This window comes from Juglans microcarpa x Juglans regia, chromosome 4S (assembly GCF_004785595.1).
Source record: "Juglans microcarpa x Juglans regia isolate MS1-56 chromosome 4S, Jm3101_v1.0, whole genome shotgun sequence".
Taxonomy (NCBI): Eukaryota; Viridiplantae; Streptophyta; class Magnoliopsida; order Fagales; family Juglandaceae; genus Juglans; species Juglans microcarpa x Juglans regia.
Window position 1 is genome coordinate 2,567,784 of NC_054601.1, and position 20,573 is coordinate 2,588,356.

Genomic DNA, 20,573 nt, shown 5'->3' on the forward strand with positions numbered 1-20,573 from the left:
ACATGAAACATCCTGCATGGGATGGATAAGAAGTGAGAACACAAAGGAAGAAATTGCAAGAAAGACAAATAACCAACTCATTGAAAAAGAGCGCAGTGCTCATGAATTACTGACCCGTTCCACAGAAATTAATTGTCCAAATCGAACTGATCAAAGACATGCAGACAGCTGAACTTGCTGGCCTGGTTAAAGATGCTGCAGCAGCTCTGACATTGCGTTCGTGTTAAATTTCATCTGGAAGGGAAAAACTATGCATAGTATTATGAAAGCAATGGGAGATGAGCAATGGACAAAAACACACGACTGGTAAGTTTATGGCGTTTTCAGCGAGTTTTTTTTGGTTTTTTCTCTCATAAGTCTACGTTCGTATATAAAATCTCTTGCTAGATTGGCCGACACATGGTTCAACGGGCATGTGAGTGCCAATAACGACACCAAGCCTGACCGTCTGAGACCGTATATGCTTGGTTCCAGGGCGAATGCAGCCATGACTTACAATTAAACTAGCTATAGTACATGTCAGGACAGCATGAGGCTTGTGTACGTCAGACCTCCAAACACATAAAGGTGGTGGTATTGTTCATTCAAATTTTGTTTTTCTTGTCCTTCCAAAAAGTTGTGGGATATGGAGATTGCCCTAAACATTTGGGTGAGATTGACACATATAATATATATAAATAGAGTGATACGACTTTTGTAACAACCCAATGCTCTATTTTGAATTAGGCATGGAGCATTTATTTTTTGAATGAATTATGCATAATCGGATAATGGGTGGTTATTTGGAGGACATTTTGGACCTTTACGTCGTCCCCGATAGACTTGGATAATGATATGACCGTTTCCAAGGGCGGCCTCTTGACTCTGGGTTCGTTGCTGTTGCTGATGTGCCTATTGGTGCATTCCTCCAGGTTAATGTTGGTTGGTGGGCTTTGTTGGGCCTTGGACCTTTATGGTATGAGGATGGCCTGTTAGTGAGGGGAGACCTTTGTCCCTCCAGGGTATGTTTAGAATTTTTGCGGATGCATCGAATTTCCAAAGACCAAATAAGGTACTAATTACGTACTGCTCGTAATCGGCACGACCCGCAAAAAGGCCCAAACACCTAACTGCTCATTATATAGGGGCTGTAAACCCCAAGTGGAAACCCTGGGCCTCCTTGGTTAAGTACCCGGGACCCATACTATTCAAATGGACTAGGCCTTCGTGCTTAGCCCAAAACTCGAATCAAAATTAAGAGGAATTTAAACTCAATTAGACCCATCCCAAATACAAGTTAAGCGGAAGCTGATCACCCTTTTCAATGCCTAATTAAACCAAAGTTTATGAAATGAGACAAATTAAAAGGTCGACCTTTTATGTTTTATCTCTGAAATAAATTGTCATAAGGTTCACCAGGCCACACTTTTCTAACATATTAAGAAACATGTCGACAATGCCTAGCTAGCTTAATTCGTAAAAACATGCACACATTTTACACTTTCAATCTGCATACTCTAGAGGTATAAACATGCACCAAATGCATGCCACTCAAAATCCTGTGGGCGAATGTAACAAGCCGACCAGCTGAGAGGATCACACGAGAGAGAAGGGCATGGCGGCGTGAAGATTGGAAGTGAACCCTAAGCTAGTGAAGTTACCGACAGAAGAAGAAGTGTGTGTGTGTTCTGTGTTTGTTTGAGTCAGAGTGCACGAACTCAACTAGTTGTCTTCGGCAATGGGCTGGGTTGTGTATTACTGGGTGTGTTAGTGTTAGTTGAGTCGTGGGCTGCAATTAGCCAGCGTGGGCTGAGTGCTATTAGGCCCTTTATGTTATTGCTTATGTGTATTTAATTATTCTGAGTCTGTGTAAAAGGCCTGGGTGCATGGGTCTGTTTATTTCAGCTTTAGTCCGTATGTAAGGCCCCCGTGGCCCACTAGAGAGTCCTTTTATGTCTGGAACCTGAACCTGATAGAGCATGAAAAATTCCTCAAATTGAATTTTTATGGAACCGTATTTAACACTTCCGGATTTCTCAAAGACGTTTACTATTGAGTGCGATGCCTCGGGCAACGCAATTGGAGCTATTTTGACGCAGCAGGGTAAAACCTTAGCTTTTTTCAGCCAAGCATTAAAAGGGAGGGCCCTTATGATGTCCACCTATGAGAAGGAGCGTTTGCCCTTGTCTCATCCGTGCTTAAGTGGCGACATTATCTAGTGGGGCAAGCCTTTGTGGTGCGCACTGACCAGCAGAGTCTCAAGCACCTTTTGGACTAAAAGGTGGGCACCCCAATGCAACAAAGGTGGATTACCAAGCTGTTGGGTTATGACTTCGTGGTGGAGTATAAAAAGGGGGTGGAAAATAGAGTGGCCGATGCCCTATCAAGACTAGGGTTGTAAATTTAAACCGGAAAACTGGTCCGGTCCGGAACCGGTTTTTGAATTATGCAAACTGGCCGGAGCTGGTCCAGTTCCAGTTCTACGATTTCCGGAACCGGACCGGACCTGTTGGGAAAAAAAATATAAAAATTAATATTTTATATATAAGTTTTATATATAATATATAATTATATGTAAATTTTTTATATCATATATGAAATAATTTCATATTATAATTTATAAATTATAACATAAAATGTTAATCTTAAATATAAACATTTGTAATTTGTTTGATTATATGTTATTAATATAATTATATATAAGATGATGTTATTATAATTTATAAAATAAAAGTTTAATCTTGAAGATGAAAATTTAATTGATCATATGCTTTAAACATAAAATATATATTAAATTATATTATATATAGTCTAATATATTATATAGCTATACTAATATGTAAGTTTATGACTAATACTAATATATAACTATACTAATAGTATAATATTTATACTATTATATAGTCTAATATATTATATAGCTATACTAATATATAAGTTTATAACTAATACTAATTTTTTTTTACTAAAACAGATTTTTTTAGTAGTGTAGATTTTGTAATAGGAACAGATTTTTAGAATAGAGTTTTAGAAGCAGTTTTTTTTTTTTTACTATTATTATTATTATTAACAGATTTTTATTTTTTAATGATAAAATTACATTTTAAAAAATCAGAAAACCGGACCGGACTGGAAACCGGTAAAACTGGAGATATTGGTTTAGGAGGGTAACCGGTGCGTAATCGGTTTTGGAAAATACAAAACCGGTACATACCGGTTCGGTCCTAAATTTTGTCCAAAACTGTACCGGACCGGACCGGTTACACCTCTATCAAGAAAGGATATGGAAGGAAAGGCTGAACTAATACTGATTTCATTCCCTAATGTGTAGTGGATTGATGATTTGAAGGCAGCGTGTGTAGGGGTTGCACAAGTCCAGAACCTGATGCAATCTCTTTCGAAGGGCAAGTTGGGCCCTAAGTACACCATGAGGGAGGGTTTCTTGCTGTACAAGAACATGTTGTATATCCCCAAGCATGAGGAATTCAAAAATAGGCTGCTAGAACTGTCGCACAGTAGCCCTTGGGGGGGTCATTCGGGTTATGATAAGACCATCCATCGAATGCGGAAGGATTTCTATTGGGAAGGCCTTAAGAAGGATGTTAAGGCGTTTATACAAAACTATGACGTGTGCCAACGAGTGAAGGTGGACAATACCCTACCTAGTGGACTATTACAGCCACTACCAGTGCCGACTCAGTCATGGTCTCATATAACCATAGATTTTGTGGAGGGTTTGCCTAACTCCCAAGGATTCAACGCTTTGTGAGTAGTGGTCGACAGGCTGACCAAATACGGCCATTTTATCCTTATCAAACACCCATATACAGCTAGGGATATCACCCATCTCTTTTTTAAGCATATTTTCAAACTTCATGGGCTACCACAGTCCATTGTTTCTGACCGTGACAGCACCTTTATAAGTTAGTTCTGGCAAGAAATTTTCTCATTGCAGGGTGTTCAACTCTCTCTAAGCACGGCTTACCACCCTCAAATGGATGGACAGATGGAGGCCGTAAACAAAACAGTGGAGAATTGCCTCCGTTGTTTCTATGGGGACAGGCCCAAAGACTGGGCGAGGTGGATCCCCCTCGCGGAATGGTGGTACAACTTAACCCAACATTCATCCACTAGAACAACTCCCTATGAGGCTCTATACGGACAACCACCTCCTCGACTACTAAATTATGTGCCGGGTACAGCACGTGCAGAAGCTGTAGACACTGATCTCAAAACTCGAGACCAGATTTCACAGATGCTTAAGCACAACATCATCAATGCACAAAACCGAATGAAAAAGTACTCAGATCTCAGACGCAAGGAACAACAGTTTAATGTGGGTGAAGAAGTATACCTGCGACTCCAACCTTATAGGCAGAGTACGATGGCTCAGCGGCGCAGCCTTAAGTTAGCCCCTCGGTTTTTTGGGCCTTTTCGCATCACACAAAAAATAAGTCAAGTGGCTTACAAGTTAGATCTACCATCATCTTCAAGAATCCACCCCACATTCCATGTATCCCAATTAAAAAAGAAGCTAGGAAATCGATTTATGGCCTTACCCACGTTACCACCGGTAGACGGAGAAGGAGTGGTCATGGCTGAACTGGAGGAGATCTTGAACCGGCGCATGGCTAAGATCGGCAACCAAGCTCGGGCGGAGCTCTTGGTTCGGTGGCAGGGGTAGACCGTGGCGGACGCGACATGGGAAGGGTACTCCAAGCTCAAAGAAGATTTCCCCCACCTTGCGGGCAAGGTGTTCTAAACAGGGGAGATCTGTAACAAGCTAACCAGCTGAGAGGATCACACGGGGGAGAAGGGCACGGTGGCATGAAGATTGGAAGTGAACCCTAAGCTAGTGAAGTTACCGACAGAAGAAGAAGTGTGTGTGTTCTGTGTTTGTTTGAGTCAGAGTGCACGAACTCAACTAGTTGTCTTCGGCAATGGGCTGGGTTGTGTATTACTGGGTGTGTTAGTGTTAGTTGAGTTGTGGGCTGCAATTAGCCAGCGTGGGCTGAGTGCTATTAGGCCCTTTATGTTATTGCTTATGTGTCTTTAATTATTCTGAGTCTGTGTAAAAGGCCCGGGTGCATGAGTCTGTTTATTTCAACTTAAGTCCGTATGTAAGGCCCCCATGGCCAACTAGAGAGTCCTTTTATGTTTGGAATCTGAACCTGATAGAGCATGAAAAATCTTTAATCAAAAAACCCTATTTCTAATCTCTAAGTCTGGAGGCGCTTTCCCTCGAAGGAAGCACTACAATTTTCCCCCATCTATTCCACTACTCACTACATCCATTATCAGCATTGTTACAGCGAAACAGACACTTTCCTAAAGTCCAAAAAATAATGTCAAGGATGAAACTAAGATAATCCAAGACGTAGAAATTTTTGTTTCTTTTGATAAGAATAAGCATTAATTTAGATATAAAAAGATATTATAACGATGCATTGTTTGACTTTGAATTAATCGGTACAAGAAAGAAAAAAAAAAGATATTTTTGAAGGTCCAATAATGTTATGATAAGGGGAAAAATAGCTGTATAATATATAGACTAATGAACAAATCTAATATCTATATTATTGCTAAAAAATGTGTCGAAAGTTACTTCTTAATATATAGTATGTCCTTGACAGTTTGCTCTTGTCTCTTGGCCGCGTGCAAACCAATTGTGTAGTCTCTAACCTAAATTCTTAGTCAAAAAAAGAAAAAAGAAAAAACACATTACGTCTCTGCAGGTTACATATAAATAATCAAAAGGCTCGAATACTAATGTGTAAATTAATTGGTTCTTAGGCCAATAGATCTATGATCGAGGTTGCCTCAGGTGACCCGTGATTACTCTGTTCTGTTTTTTTCTAATAACTGATTAATAAAGCTTAAATATATCGTCCTATAGGGGAAGTACCTTATATAATATATGATCGATAAACTACTACTACTACTTTGTTCAAGTTTTTTTTTTTTATATATATTGGTGATGTTGCGCGCCCTTCATCGTGTGTGTGTATAAAATATATGATCTATATATATTAATGGCTCCAGTACTCAAGACGGTAGTTTTGTACGAACGAGACAAAACGACATGCATGGAAATTACAATAGGAGGACAATTTGATGTTCATGGGACAAACAAATGTGTTAAAGGATTTTTTGTCCCCTAAATTTATATGGGATTTTATGATAAAGATTTAGAAATAGGGCACTTCGGGGATGGAATATATCAACCGCTGAGAATCATAATCCAAAAATCAAACTAGTTGATCATCACGATACAAATTATATAAATCAATTATTCAAGCGATCGAGACCTTAAAAAAAATCTATATTTCATCAGTTTGTTTGTTTAATTTAGTGTTGTGAAATTTATTTGTGAACTTAATAACTCCTCATTTTAAATTAACCTTAATAAATATATATGTGGTTATCACGCATGTTTAATGGATACTTAAAACTCTGTCCATTACAAAATCGATTGCAGCCCATCTTAACATGCATGATCATTCCTTAATTAAGGTCAAACCAATGGCACAAAATTAAATGCTTGAGGCCATTGCAGCTATCATAATTATCGAGTCCATAAAGTTTCAACAACAAAAATCTATACTTGAAAGCATAATTGAAGACTATGGCTGTGTTTGGATATTGAGCTGAGCTTAACCGAGTTCAGTTCTTTATGAATAGTAGTGAGTTGAGTAGTAGAGCGAGTTCTGCAGGATTCATCTAAACTTTGTTTAAAGTGTGTTTGGATGTTAAGATGAGTTTAATATTTTTTATGGAAAGTTGAAAAAGGTTGTGGGTCCACGTGTAAGGAGGTTTTGAGTTGAGATGGGTTTAGTAATTTGAGAGTTGGGTGTTTAGATGTTAAACTCAACTTAAAATTAGACTAAACTCAGCTGAGCTCATCTGAGTCTTGCAACCAAACACAGCTTAAATTGAGAGGAGAAAATAAAGATCCTTCTTGCTTTGATTCCATGATAGCACATATATATATATATAAATATATATATATATATATATATATATATATATATATATATGTACACGTTAGAAACTGTCCAAAACCACATCACTTTTGGCTTAGAATTTGGAGTGATCTCCTTCCACTTAATTAATATATTGAATCAAAGATGTGCTAGCTATCGGAACAAGTTGTTTTTATTGACCTGATCATCAAATAGCTTGAAAATTGCAAACAAATCTTCCAAGTACAGCTAGCTTATATATCAAAGTAATATCAAACAAGCAATGATCTCATGATCACAACTTATTAACCGCGTACAAATTATGAATATTTTGATAAGTTAGTGGGCATTGGCACCGGACCACATTCGAACCAAAACTTATTAATTTGGACCGTCCACTAATTAATAATTTAATTAAGTGTCACACTAAACTAAGGGGTCTATGGCTGTGGGGCAAACCCTATTATTTTTGTCTGCCACTCTCTCAACATTTTTGTCACCTTTGATTGAGTTTTGTGGGAATCAACGAGGACATGAATAGATACAAGCAATTACAAGGGTATTGCCTTCGATCTCTATGCAATATGCAAGGTCATAACATAAAATATACCCACCCAATTGCAAACACTGGACTTCAAACTTTAAATGAAGGCACTTACGGCAAGTGGATCATTGCAAAACTTAACACTAATTAATGCCAAAGCAAATTCCAATTAAACCAAATTAAGTGGAATTTGATTTTTTATTGTACCTGCAGATAGGTGTGTCGACCATATATAGTACGGCTCTAGATCTTTCAATTTAAAAAGAATATATATTGTGGGTTGCAATGTCGAATTGCTCTTAGCTAGGTGTCTTTTATCTCCGAAACCAATTGATTTCAGGTGAATTAATGTCAGCTCATGGTTACATGAGTGGTGTTAAAGCTAGATCAGGTTATGACTTCAAATCACGTGATCAGCATCATCGATCGTACTGTGTACGTGACGAATTATATATTGGCCGTGTGTATCCACAATATTACTTCTTGCGACTGTTCTAAAATCAAGTCTACAAGGTGCAATGTCGAATATAATGAACAAGTGGCTCTAGTGGGTATATATAAGTACTACGAATATGATAAGACGATCGAGCTGTGACTGCTCTCTCCATCAAGAAGATGAGAGAGATCTTTGTTCAACCTACGATTCAGGATATATGGAAAAGACTACACCACTAACAGTACTCCATTACTCTCTCTGATCTTTCTCTCTCTCTCTCTCTCTCTCTATATATATATATATATATATATATAGCATTTTAGATTTTTAGACATTTTTCAACATGATTTTTTTAAGATGATCGAGTGTTTTATATATTGTCTTAATATATATTTAGCACGATCTAGTGATATGATGGTTATGTGGAGGCAGAAATTAAATCAGGTGGCAAACACATGGACCCTGATCATAGGTACCAGCTACCTTAAAGGTCCTGAAATTATAATAAAATTTTTGATAAAGGTTGGTAATTTGGGGCTTCCCACTTTCCGAAAGGGGTATAAACTAATTAGTGGGAAAATTAAATTCGAATCATGAGGGAATTGGCCGGTTGTATTCTTCATGGAAAACATCATTATTTGCTTAGGAATTGAAATTTTCCCCCAACAAGCTAAGCTTGCCTTTTTCATCAGTTAGCTAGCTAGCTAGCTCCACTTTGGACGGCCAAACAATATTCCAGGTTAACATGATCATTCCGATTGTTCAGTTTCTACACAATTTAATTTGGAGTAAACCGATTCCAACTTCTTGGTTCGATTCTCATCTTTCTAAACATTAATATTAATGCTGGATTTTTGCCAAATCTGCTTTTAATTTTTTATAATGATTATTCTATTTTTAAATCGATGTATAGAACATATCATCCATATAACTTAAATATTAAAATTTGATTTATCAAATTTAAATTTTAAAATTTATCTTTTAAATCAAATTATATATGTCATGTATTAAATATTCTCTCCACGTAATATAATTTATTTCTTTAATGTTTAATTTCGTGATTCCGTATAATATATACCGATGTTATAATTTTCTCCGACGGCACAAATGCCCACCATTTATGTGGATGGTCTTGTGTTCGTTAGAGGAATTTATTAAAGAGTCGTGCGCGCGCGCGAGTGGTCACCAATAAGGTTAAATGGTGTTTTTTTAATTATTTTTTTCATAAATTTTTTTATACTCTTAAATATTTTTTAAAAAAATTCACAAACTAATTTAAAAATACTTTCTTAACAGTTAAGTAAAAAAATAAAATATCAATCGGTGACTTTTGTAGTGTTGCATCCTCGGTAGACGCAGCATTTTCTTTTATTAAACGATATTCGAGTACATGACATGCAGTCTAGAAATGTTTCATTCTCCCAAAAAATAGGTTTACTTAGGGCTTGTTAGGAAATAGATCTTATTTCAAAATTTTTATCTCATCTCATTCTATCTCATTTTCAAACATAATTCAAATACAAACATTTTCAAACTAATCATTACAAAATTTTCAAACTTTCAAACAAATACAAAAAACCAATTCAACTTTTTCAAATACCCAAACAAAAATAATATTATAAAATTATATTATAACAATATTTTAGCTTTATAATATTTTTATTTAATTTTTTCTCTCTCATTTTCTAAAATTTAAAAAATATTCAACTCAAATTGTCTCATTACTATTTATAAATTATCTTATTACTATTTATAAAATTTTCATCTCATCTCACTTTCCAAACGAGACTTATATTCAAACCGGTGTTTTAAAGGTTGTTGGTCTGTTCTAGCTAGCTGGAATTTGTCGTACCCATATATGGCGCACCATTTTATAATTTCGATTAATCTCCAAATGAATGATCACATGTTATTTTTCTTTCTCAATTAATTTTTCCTTTCAAATATCAATTAATGTAATTAAACTGCTTCATCACTTAGTTTTTTCCTATCAAATTGTAGAATACAATTTTTTTATTTTTATTTTCTCCCCTTCTATATATTAATTTTCAATTTATGTTATGTATGATTTATTTAAAGGCTCTAATATACTTGAACCCCAATTAATTTAATTTTTCAAATCTTGGTTCTTTTTTCTTTCTTTTTTTTTTTTTTTGGGTTAGTTGATATTGTAATATGCTTGAACTATAAATTAATCGCGAGGGTCAATTTTTATAATCTCTCTATTTATCATGATGATGTTGTTTAAGAACTTATTCATTTATATTCTCTTTAACAAAAAATTCTAACAATGAGTTATCAGTACTCGTAGTATATATTGATGCAACTAATTAGTAGAAATAATATAATGAAACTAATTGATGGACATGCAAAAATGAATGCCTTTCAGTTAATATTCCAGAGATATTTTCTTTCTCATAGATAATAATAAGTTTTTGTTTCAATTTTGTACTGTAGACCGCCATCAAAAGGTTTTGAAATTAAAAACTTTAGTTGAAATCCAACGAAATAAATACGAATATTCGACCTAACTTTCCACAAAACAAACAGGTAATTAATTAATTAAGATGCTAAATTTTCATTGGTTTTCGTGTCTAACTTTGGCATAAAACGCGTGTAATAGCATGATCCTATTCCCGAATCTTCATACGACTATGATCACGTAAGCTACGTACGTCCGCTAGTGGAAAGGAATTCTACCATTTGAGAATTTGAGATTCCATAATTTATATATTTCCTCTGTGAACGCCCTTCGGTCTTCACTGATCTCCAGGCAAGCTTCCTAGTTATAAACGTCATAATATCAGTACTCACACTCCTAGATCAATCCTAGCTAGCTAGTTGGCTTAAGTACTTGTCCATCCTGGACACATCGAAAACCCTTAAAACATCTTTATACCTACACTTTCATGGCTTCCATGAGCTACTCGGCCATCGGAAACTCCAGTTTTCTGGCCATAGTGTCGGCCGTTCCGGATAAGTCCGGGGGTGTAAACGATGGGTTTTCTTTCAGGACTGGCAAGTACGTTACGAGGAAGTGCACTGCTCGGGGCTTGACAGTGAAGAACGTCGCAACTCCGGTGACAGTGCCACTGCCGGCAGCTGCTCCGTCATGGGAAACAGAAAAAAGTTCCAGCTCCTGGAATCACGTTGCATGGACAAGTGTTAGGCAGGAGAGATGGGAAGGAGAGCTGATCGTAGAAGGAGATATACCATTATGGCTGGTATATATGTAAATAATATTGATGATTTATTATTTCTTTATAATTATAATCTCATGTTGCATGCATGTATAAGTATGGTCTCGGGTATTGAAATAGAATAGAACTTTTCACTAATTCCGATTAGTGCCATCGACATTTCTTAAGTATATATGGTGTTTGAACAAATAAATATAAGAATCTTTATATTTCTAAAAGTTAACTTCTATTCATTCATTTTGTTAGTGTTAATGTCTTTTGTGTTCTGATTTTAAGGCCAGGCAGAATTATTATTTATATAAAACGTCAAAAAGTGGCCGAGGAAAATAAATAATAGTATATTTGAGAGTGCCATATATTTATATATAATAATACTAATAATAATAATAATAATAAATATATAAATAATACTATGTTTATATATAGTATAAATCTACACTCATGTATGCTAAAATCTATTTCATAAGTCAAATACCATGCATACAACAATCATCCCCCTTTTTTTTCCAGTTATTAGATCGATCATTATGACCATCCATTAATTATTATTACAATATATGCAGAGTGGAACGTACCTACGAAATGGTCCTGGCCTATGGCGCATCGGGGACCACGACTTCCGCCACCTCTTTGATGGCTACGCCACCCTGGTCAAGCTTCACTTTGAGAACGGCCGCTTGATTGCCGGCCACCGGCAAGTCGAATCGGAAGCCTACATGGCCGCAAAGAAGAACAAAAAACTATGTTACCGTGAATTCTCAGAAGTCCCTAAGCCTGATAATTTCCTATCATATGTTGGTGAGCTTGCAAACTTGTTCTCCGGTGCATCATTGACCGATAATGCTAATACCGGCGTCGTCAAACTCGGCGATGGCCGAGTAGTTTGCCTGACGGAGACACAGAAAGGCTCCATAGTGATCGATCCGGACACATTGGACACGTTAGGGAGGTTTGAGTACACTGACACATTAGGTGGTTTAATACACTCGGCTCACCCCATTGTGACAGACAAAGAGTTTTTAACTTTGTTACCGGATTTGGTGCATCCGGGGTACTTGGTGGCGAGGATGGAGCCGGGTTCCAATGAGCGGAAGGTGATCGGAAGGGTGAACTGCCGGCACGGCCCGGCACCTGGGTGGGTCCACTCTTTCCCGGTGACTGAGCACTATGTTGTTGTGCCTGAGATGCCACTGAGGTATTGTGCCCAAAATTTGCTCAAGGCTGAGCCCACACCCTTGTACAAGTTTGAATGGCACCCTGATTCCAAAGCGTTTGTTCATATCATGTGTAAAGCTAGCGGCAAAGTAGTGAGTTTCACCGCTCTCTTCCATTATTAAAACTAACAAAATTTCAGTAACACTAACATATAATGCTTATGTATGCATGTGTTAATATTTGGGACAATTTTAAAATGTGTGGGCATGTGATTTTGAAGGTGGCCAGCGTGGAGGTGCCACTATTTGTTACTTTCCACTTCATTAATGCCTACGAAGAGGTGGACGAAGATGGGAGAGTGACAGCCATTATTGCCGATTGTTGTGAACACAACGCTGACACAACAATTCTGGAGAAGCTCAGGCTGAAAAATCTCCGATCATTCAACGGGGAAGATGTCCTACCAGATGCTAGGTAAATGACATACATATATATGAACATATGTGTATCTTTGCTATTCTACATGAGAGAACATACCTTTGAAGTTACGGCTGAATGCATGATGATGATAGGGTTGGACGGTTCACTATACCTTTGAACGGGAATCCAAATGGGAAGTTAGAGGCAGCAGTGGAGGCAGATGAACACGGGCGAGGCATTGATATGTGCAGCATCAACCCTAACTATCTTGGTCTAAAATACAGATTTGCTTACGCTTGCGGGGCCCAACGCCCCTGCAATTTCCCCAACACTCTTATCAAGGTACGTAAATATGATTATTAAGTACCTACACTTTCCTTGAATTAATATAGCATTTAATCACGGCTTTTATAATTTATTTTATAATAAAAGTAATATCACGTTAAATCACGTTAATTTATAAATTTATAATTATTATAAAATCTCTTCATAATTAATGTGTTTTCTTATATATAATAAAGCTCTTAATTTCTGTACTTGGATGTGGGTTGAAATTAATAAGATTTGAAAATTCTTGGCAGATTGATTTAGTCGAAAAGAAGGCGAAGAACTGGTACGAGGAGGGTGCTGTGCCCTCAGAGCCATTCTTCGTGCCTCGGCCAGGGGCTACAGAGGAAGACGACGGTAAGTCCTCCATGCACGTATACCTTACGTACGTTCCGTACGTTGTTACAATTCTTCGATCTACATGATGATTTTCATGCCGATCGAAGTATCTGATCATCCCATATTTTTTATTCGAAATGGTGTGTAATTAATTGCAGGAGTTGTAATCTCCATGATTAGTCAGAAAAGTGGAGGTGGATATGCATTGTTGCTTGATGGATCCTCCTTCGAAGAGATTGCAAGAGCAAAGTTCCCATATGGTCTTCCATACGGGTTGCATGGATGCTGGGTTCCCAAAAAATAAAAAATATGTTGAATTATTATATGGTCATTTTATCATAAGACATATATTACATTAAAAATTTGTGATTCTTAGTCATGTAATATATGATCATATTATCTTGTGATCCCTTCCGAATATACAAAAATCCCATTTGAAATGCTCAAATGCTCCAAAAATGCATTTCCATGGCTGATTGTGTAATGTCATGGATTCCCAATGTATTCAAAATCCATGTTATCATGTCTCGATTGTATGTTTTCTAGTGAGTATCAGCTAGGTTGGTGGTGCCTCGTGATATAATAGTGCTAGGTTGAACGAAATGCCAGGCCTGGACCAGAGCTTCTATTTATAAGTTCAATCATGTAAATCCTATTTGTTCATTAATGAAATCTTATTTCCAGTTTTATATCTTTTCTGATGTATAAGACCATGAATGGAATGGTGCAAGTCACCCTTTTCAGTTCAATTTGATCTTTTTTTTCCTTTTTTTTTATTGGTTTGTCATCCGTTGATGTACAAGGGGGCTAGTTTTATGAAAACATTGAGCTGCAAAAGCATGAACAGAAATGCAAGGAATCTTGAAGGAGAAATATATGGCCCAAACTGAGAAGCATAGTACACCCCTCAATTTAACCTTATAAAGCCTGGTTGTAGTTACTATGACAACCATCAAAACAGAGAGAGATGCATGCATGCATGCACACGCTCAGAGATTGCCATCCCCCACCCTCGTAGAAAATGCTAAAAAGGGCTTCTCTGGAGGATTATCTATTCTGGATATCAAAAACTAATCTCATACTTCTTTCTATTGCAGCAAAAATAAAAATGTTCTTCAGAAAGAAATATCATTGGCGCTTTCTGTTCCTCCATATAATAACCAAGCTGTAATATATTCTCTCCCTGGTAAAGGAGAATATAAGCAACAAGGCCATCAAACCCCGCCTCCCCAAGCATCCCCCTCCCCAAAAATACCCCCAAAACCGACCTGCTCATATGAGCAATGTCTGTTATCCATCGAGTAAAAGAAACCAGTTAATGTTGTACACGAATCAGATGTACCAACAACTTTCCAGCACCACCAAAACCTGGGTTCAATTTCTTTAGATGACAACTACAAATAAATTAACGGTTTTTCTAGGGACAAGCGGGTTGGCGGATGAAGTTCATGTGGAACTGTTGCTGTCAGAGTTATTTTAAAAGAAAAATAAAAGGAAAGAAAGAAAACGAAGAGAAGAAGACTACCGGATCCCCTTCGTCCATCTCCCCTTTGTCGATTGCCACTCTCCATGTGCGCCACAACCATTTGCCAATCCCAAACCGGCCTTCTATTTTTTTTTTCTCTTTTCCCCATCCCCATTTCTCACCTCCACCACACTTTCGGTTTACTCTATTCTTCCATGGACACTTTCTTTCTCGAGCCCATACGAAACTGATTTGTTTGGTTGTCCGGAAAGTTACCGGGATAAAAAAGAAAGTAAAGTTTCCGGTCTTTTTGGTGTTCTTTTAACCATCTGGAAATCCCCCTCAAATGATTGCAATCCACCGTACATTATCCTTAGCACTACAACCAGCATTGTACTTGAGCAATGTATTGACAGTCGAGCAATCTTCAGCTCGAAGTGAGTACCAAACAGTATGATTTAATGGTGTAATTCCATTCTGCATTAATAAGACAGCATAGAGTTTACCATCAGAAATCCAAATCCCACTTTTAATTTGAACTCTTCAAAAATGGATCATAAGGTGATAAGAAAAAGCACATTTTCTTTGGCTTCAATAATGGCACCATGACCAAAGCAACTGTGCAGAATCATTGCATCCATTCTTTGCTGCCATGTGCAAATGAGTTTCTCCATACTGCAAAGCACAGCAATTTGACACTCAGGAATCAATAACAAGATCAATAAGTTGTGAGCATAGGCTTAATAAATCCCAAGCATCATTGTAATGTACGCATTTTTTCCAAAAAAACCAATTATATTAATACTTACCATGTTCTTGGCATCCAACTCAACCTTATCTGTCCCTTGCCGATTAAGAAGAAATTTGACTATCTCGACCCTGTTATAACCAACAGAAACGTGAAGTGGCGTCAGTGCCATCAAATTGAAAGTACACAAAAGAATTATGAGTTTGGGTCAAAGGAAAAAACCCAGCTCGTATAAAGAGAGAGAATGAGATCTTAAGACAGGTTGATAAGAGATGGGTTGTCTCGAAGTAGCCATTGAAATCCAAGAAGGTCACCGGACTGAGCGTAGCCATGAATAGTGGTTGGTTTGGCAAATCTTGACAGTTGGTTCTTTGGCCTCTACATGCCTATGAATCGGTACTATGTCTCTCGCTAAAAGAACAAAACAACAGAGATAAAGGCAATGAGAGAGAGATAGAGAAGAGAATGGAAGAGAGAGAGAATCAACCGCCTGAAGAAAAGAGAATGGAGAGAATGCAAAACTGTGTGTTTCAGTAACTTCATTTCAGATCCCGTCCAAAACTCATTTACTGAAAGTAAAATCAAAACGAGCCGTTTCATTAAATCTTCCAATTCAGCTTTGGTCGGTGCACTTCAGTGCGCAAAAATGCTTGAAAGAAGAGTTTTCCATAAATTAATCATTGCTAGTCTGTATACACGGCATCAACATTGTCAACTTCAATTAATTTGCTCATCATTAGTTTTGATAGGAGACATTTGAAACAGTTCAGTCATTATGACTAAGAAAAGGAAGCAAACAAACAAGATGAAACAACCAAAAAAAACCATCTTCTCCACAATAATACTAGAAATGAAAGCAGTAAAGAGAGTGTTTGATCCCAAAAGCCACCCCCTCCCGATTGATCCCAACCCCACCCTTTTCTCCTTTTTTCCCCTTGGGAATTATCCTTAAATACGTGTGAGAAATAGAGAGAGGAGTCCAAACAGTAGGACATGATGAGGCATCAATTATCATGACTGTGGTGTTGACATGTAGGAACTCATGAGGCAGGGGATGACACATTATTTGAATAGAATTAGGCCTATAGAAATAAGACACAAAAGCTTGCAATTACTTGCCATATCAAGAGGCAGGGGATGACACAAACTTTCACTAGCCTTGATATAATCCTACCGCCTAAATAAAATGTGTTGGTTTATCAAATCACCTCCAATATAAAACACAGAATCTGCCAATGTTCTCTTGCACCATTTTAGGTATCCACGTTTCTAGACCTTTATCTAGCACAGTGCACCTCAATGAGAGACATCCAAGCACCATATGCTCCAAATCATAAACATCAATGTTGTAACAAGAAGTCAACACAGGAGTTTCCAAACAGGCATGATTTGAAAAGGCACGAATTCTGACTCCCGTTATTAACTCGCAAACTGTCAAATCAACAACGACCAGCTTCCAGCAATTCTTAACGAGCGCAAAAAGTGTAGGATCCGATACATTAATCAACCATGACAACTTTAGTCTCTTGAGAGTTTGTATTGCAGCAATTGTCACACGTCCAATATCCATGACTTTTCGCCGCATTCTGCCAGATTTTGCTCCTCCAAGCAACACATTTGCAACAGAAGTAAAACCCCGTTAGCGGCAATTTGATCACATTCTGCCAGAACCAATTTTTTCAAAGACCTTGACAAAAGCATTGTTGCCAAAGAAGCCAGTCCACCATCGGTAATTAAAGAACATCCTTGCAAATTCAAAATTCTGATAGAACCTGCCCTCCCAACCGCTGCAAGAGCTTTATCCGTAATCAAATTGCACCAACTCAAATCCAAATTAGTCAAAGCTGGAGCCAAGTTAATAAGCGAAACAACTCCAACATCCCCAATATTCTTCCTCCTCCGTAGTAAAACTTATGACAATTTCCGGCAGCCAAGTGCTAAAGCACATAAACCAACGTCACCAACATCATCACAACCCAACACTTGATCAACCTCGTTGGAATCTCTACGTGGGGGTTTTAAATTAAGGTTGAGGGCCTCGGTTTTGGCACATGTTTGGGTTAAGAATTTAAGGTCATCATTGGCTATCGGTCTTGAGCATTCAAATGTGACTAAATTTGGGAACTAGCTTGGTAAGAGACCACGGAGGGAATCGGGTTCGACAACCCGTAAGGATAACAGGGCAAGACCCTCCACACTCGGCCATTGCTTGCAGACTAGAGAGAGCGATTTTCTGTCATATGGGTCATAGACCCAGTTGAGAATCAAGCCCAGATCATCATCGCCTAGTGCTGACATAACCGAGTCAGTGTTGTTCTTCGTGCTCGGAATCAAAGGTTTAAAAGAAATTACGAATACAGAATGAATAAAACTAAAAATCGACAACAATGTTTGCGGAGAGCGTAAACTCAAAGAAAGAGGTTCTGAAATTGTTGCCTTCAGTGGTAACTTTACCGGAATTGTCGGCTGAATTACAGAGAAGCTTGCATTGGTCTGTCCCAATTGTTTATAGTCGGTCTGCGGAGTCTCAAATCGCATGGTACGGAGCGCCCGTGGTTCTCCATTTGTGGGTGCTTGTTAGCTTTGCATCTGGCGATTTGAGCCCCGTTTTTCTCTTTAAGAGAAGTACTTGGAAGCAGGAAATGAAATCGGATTGGAGTCGAGAATCGACAACTTCAATCTCTTCTGCAGCTAAATAGGGGTGATCCGCGTATGCGGGGACGGGGTCACCCTTTCCCCGCACCCAGGCCCCGTGCCGGGGGGCGGGCGGACATTTCCAGCGTACTGATGTTCAATAACTTCTATTGGGTTTAAAAATTATTTATTGGACTTAAATTATTATATAATTAAAATTTATATATATAACAGTATTTTTTATATTATTAGTTTTTAAATTTTTTAGACTTATTCACAAGATTGAATTGCATTAACCTCTTATATAGGCCTATTTTATATAGGAGGTTAAGATAATATAAAGTCTTATTTGAGTAATGTAGGACTCATTATAATTTTATAAATAAGTCTAATAAATTGTAATGTATATATTTATATATATACAATTTGTGTGTATATATATATATAAGTGGGGCGGGCGGGGTTCGGCCTAATCTGTCCTCACTAGGAGGCCAAATGTTGGTTGGGTGGCCCCGCCACCAACATTTGGCTAATGTGGGTTCGCCCCGCTCATGTGGGGGTAGGGCAGCAGAGTGTAAGGTCTTGCTATCTACCCTACTTTTGTTGTTATTAATTAATGAATAATGTTATATACAATCGTGAAGTACGTACATGTTAGACAATCATTTTGAAAAAAAAAAAATGAGGTCTATTTATTCATTTTTTTTAAAGGAATTACACTATACTTGTGCACTCCACGATTGTAAACATCATTTTTATTTTAAATATAAATATTTGATGATAAGATAATGAAAAAAAAATATCTTTTTATTTAAAATGCCACCCGAATCCCAACTCATATTTCAATTAAATAATACAGGTTTCTCATACCATACGTACCTAATTTCGTGAAGAAACATAGGAAAGTTCAACAAAATCTGAACAATCGAATATCCCCAAGTTTAGAGTTTAATGGTTGAAGAACATTTGTGGTTGCGTGTTTTGGACACATCATCATTAATCTTTGATTATTTACGGTTGGCACATTGCATGATCAATTTCGATGCATGTGACCTCTTGCCTTTTTGTTAACATTTTTAATAATGTCTCCAACTGTCTAAATTATTTGATCAACAACCATTGCATGAGCATTCAAATGTGGCATTGCTCTCCATATATATATATATATATATATACATATATTTATTGTCTCGATCCCCCTAATTTTAGCATTACACTTTAGTTAAATGGAGAGAGATGATCAACAAACTAGCCACATTCAAGCTAGACATCTAGCAGCCCTGCTCCTCCTTACACGTGCCACACAAGAACAAAACAAGGAGCTAGCTAGGCTCTAGCGAAGCTCATACATACCACTTCCTTGTCGTTCGACTCCATATATAGTAATAAAGTGACAAATTATTATATAATTTGACAATATTCTCCACAAAGAATATTGGAACTTAAAAGACATTTCAAGTTAAGTAATTTCATGTAGAAACCATCTCTTAGATATCCATTAAAACAATTAAACTATATATTTGTCTCTATTTTCACTTAATAATTCAATTAAAAGTAGTATGGCTACAACAATAATTATAAAATAATTGCTTATAAATTATCATATTTTAATTTAATATGTTAAATGTAACTTATAATAAATAAAAAATAATTGTATATGTAATACAGCGCATCAGAATATATAATTAATTTATAAAATAACCTTTTTTTCTCTAAAGAATTGGCCCACATCAGTAGTAAAATAATAATAAATGGTGACAAAATTGAATAGCACACCACATGCAGAAACTCTTTCGATCCCTACAGCTAGCAACATGCCTTGTTATTTGTCATTTTCTTCTAATTTTTAGTTGACCACGTTGGAAATTATAGTATATATTGAATTCACCTCATACTCATAATCTCTCTCGTCCAAGTATTCTTGAGAAGCCACAAAAAAAAAAAAAAAAAAAAAAAAAAAAAAAAATCCCACCACCAATTTTCATTTATTATTTTTTTATTTTTATAAGATGATCTACGTTCGAACTATTATTTTCACTCGATTATTCTCACTTTGAGAAACAGTTTATTATTGGTTAATTCTCATAATTTCCAAAAATAACGTTAAAATCTTTGGTATGGATAATTTCAAAACAGTGTATGAAGTGGGTCGTATCAATGAAGGTCTCATCGCTCTTGATTTTACAAACAACATGAAGAAGAGTTGAGACTGATTATTAGACCCACATGCTTTCTCGTTTTCAATATATTTTTTTTAATAAATGTATTAGAAAAAGAAAAATCCCTCATTATCCATATTAATATAGAATCATCACATGCCACGTAGTGTACTTAAAAAATATGGGTTTTTGTTCCACTTTAGTC

General features: G+C 36.9%; 2 protein-coding genes across 3 annotated transcripts; one reads left to right on the forward strand and one right to left on the reverse strand.

Annotated features, from left to right (window-relative positions):
• Positions 1-10,755: 10,755 nt before the first annotated feature.
• Positions 10,756-14,040, forward strand: LOC121263287 (carotenoid cleavage dioxygenase 8 homolog B, chloroplastic-like). Its single transcript, XM_041166090.1, has 6 exons — positions 10,756-11,145; positions 11,685-12,428; positions 12,557-12,750; positions 12,849-13,038; positions 13,278-13,380; positions 13,521-14,040. The coding sequence occupies exons 1-6, from the start codon at positions 10,831-10,833 to the stop codon at positions 13,664-13,666; spliced, it is 1,692 nt and encodes a 563-aa protein (XP_041022024.1). The 5' UTR covers positions 10,756-10,830; the 3' UTR covers positions 13,667-14,040.
• An 865-nt stretch (positions 14,041-14,905) lies between these two features.
• On the reverse strand, positions 14,906-15,786 carry LOC121263482 (poly [ADP-ribose] polymerase tankyrase-2-like). Of its 2 annotated transcripts, none has more exons than XM_041166393.1 (2): positions 15,637-15,786; positions 14,906-15,304 (listed from the first exon to the last, which is right to left on the reverse strand). In XM_041166393.1, exons 1-2 carry the CDS (start codon positions 15,745-15,747, stop codon positions 15,170-15,172), a joined length of 246 nt encoding a protein of 81 aa, XP_041022327.1. In that variant the 5' UTR covers positions 15,748-15,786; the 3' UTR covers positions 14,906-15,169. The 2 variants fall into 2 exon arrangements, 1 of the variants encoding a protein (XP_041022327.1); XR_005940270.1 differs by lacking the exon at positions 14,906-15,304 and adding an exon at positions 15,336-15,502.
• Between the last annotated feature and the right edge of the window lie 4,787 nt (positions 15,787-20,573).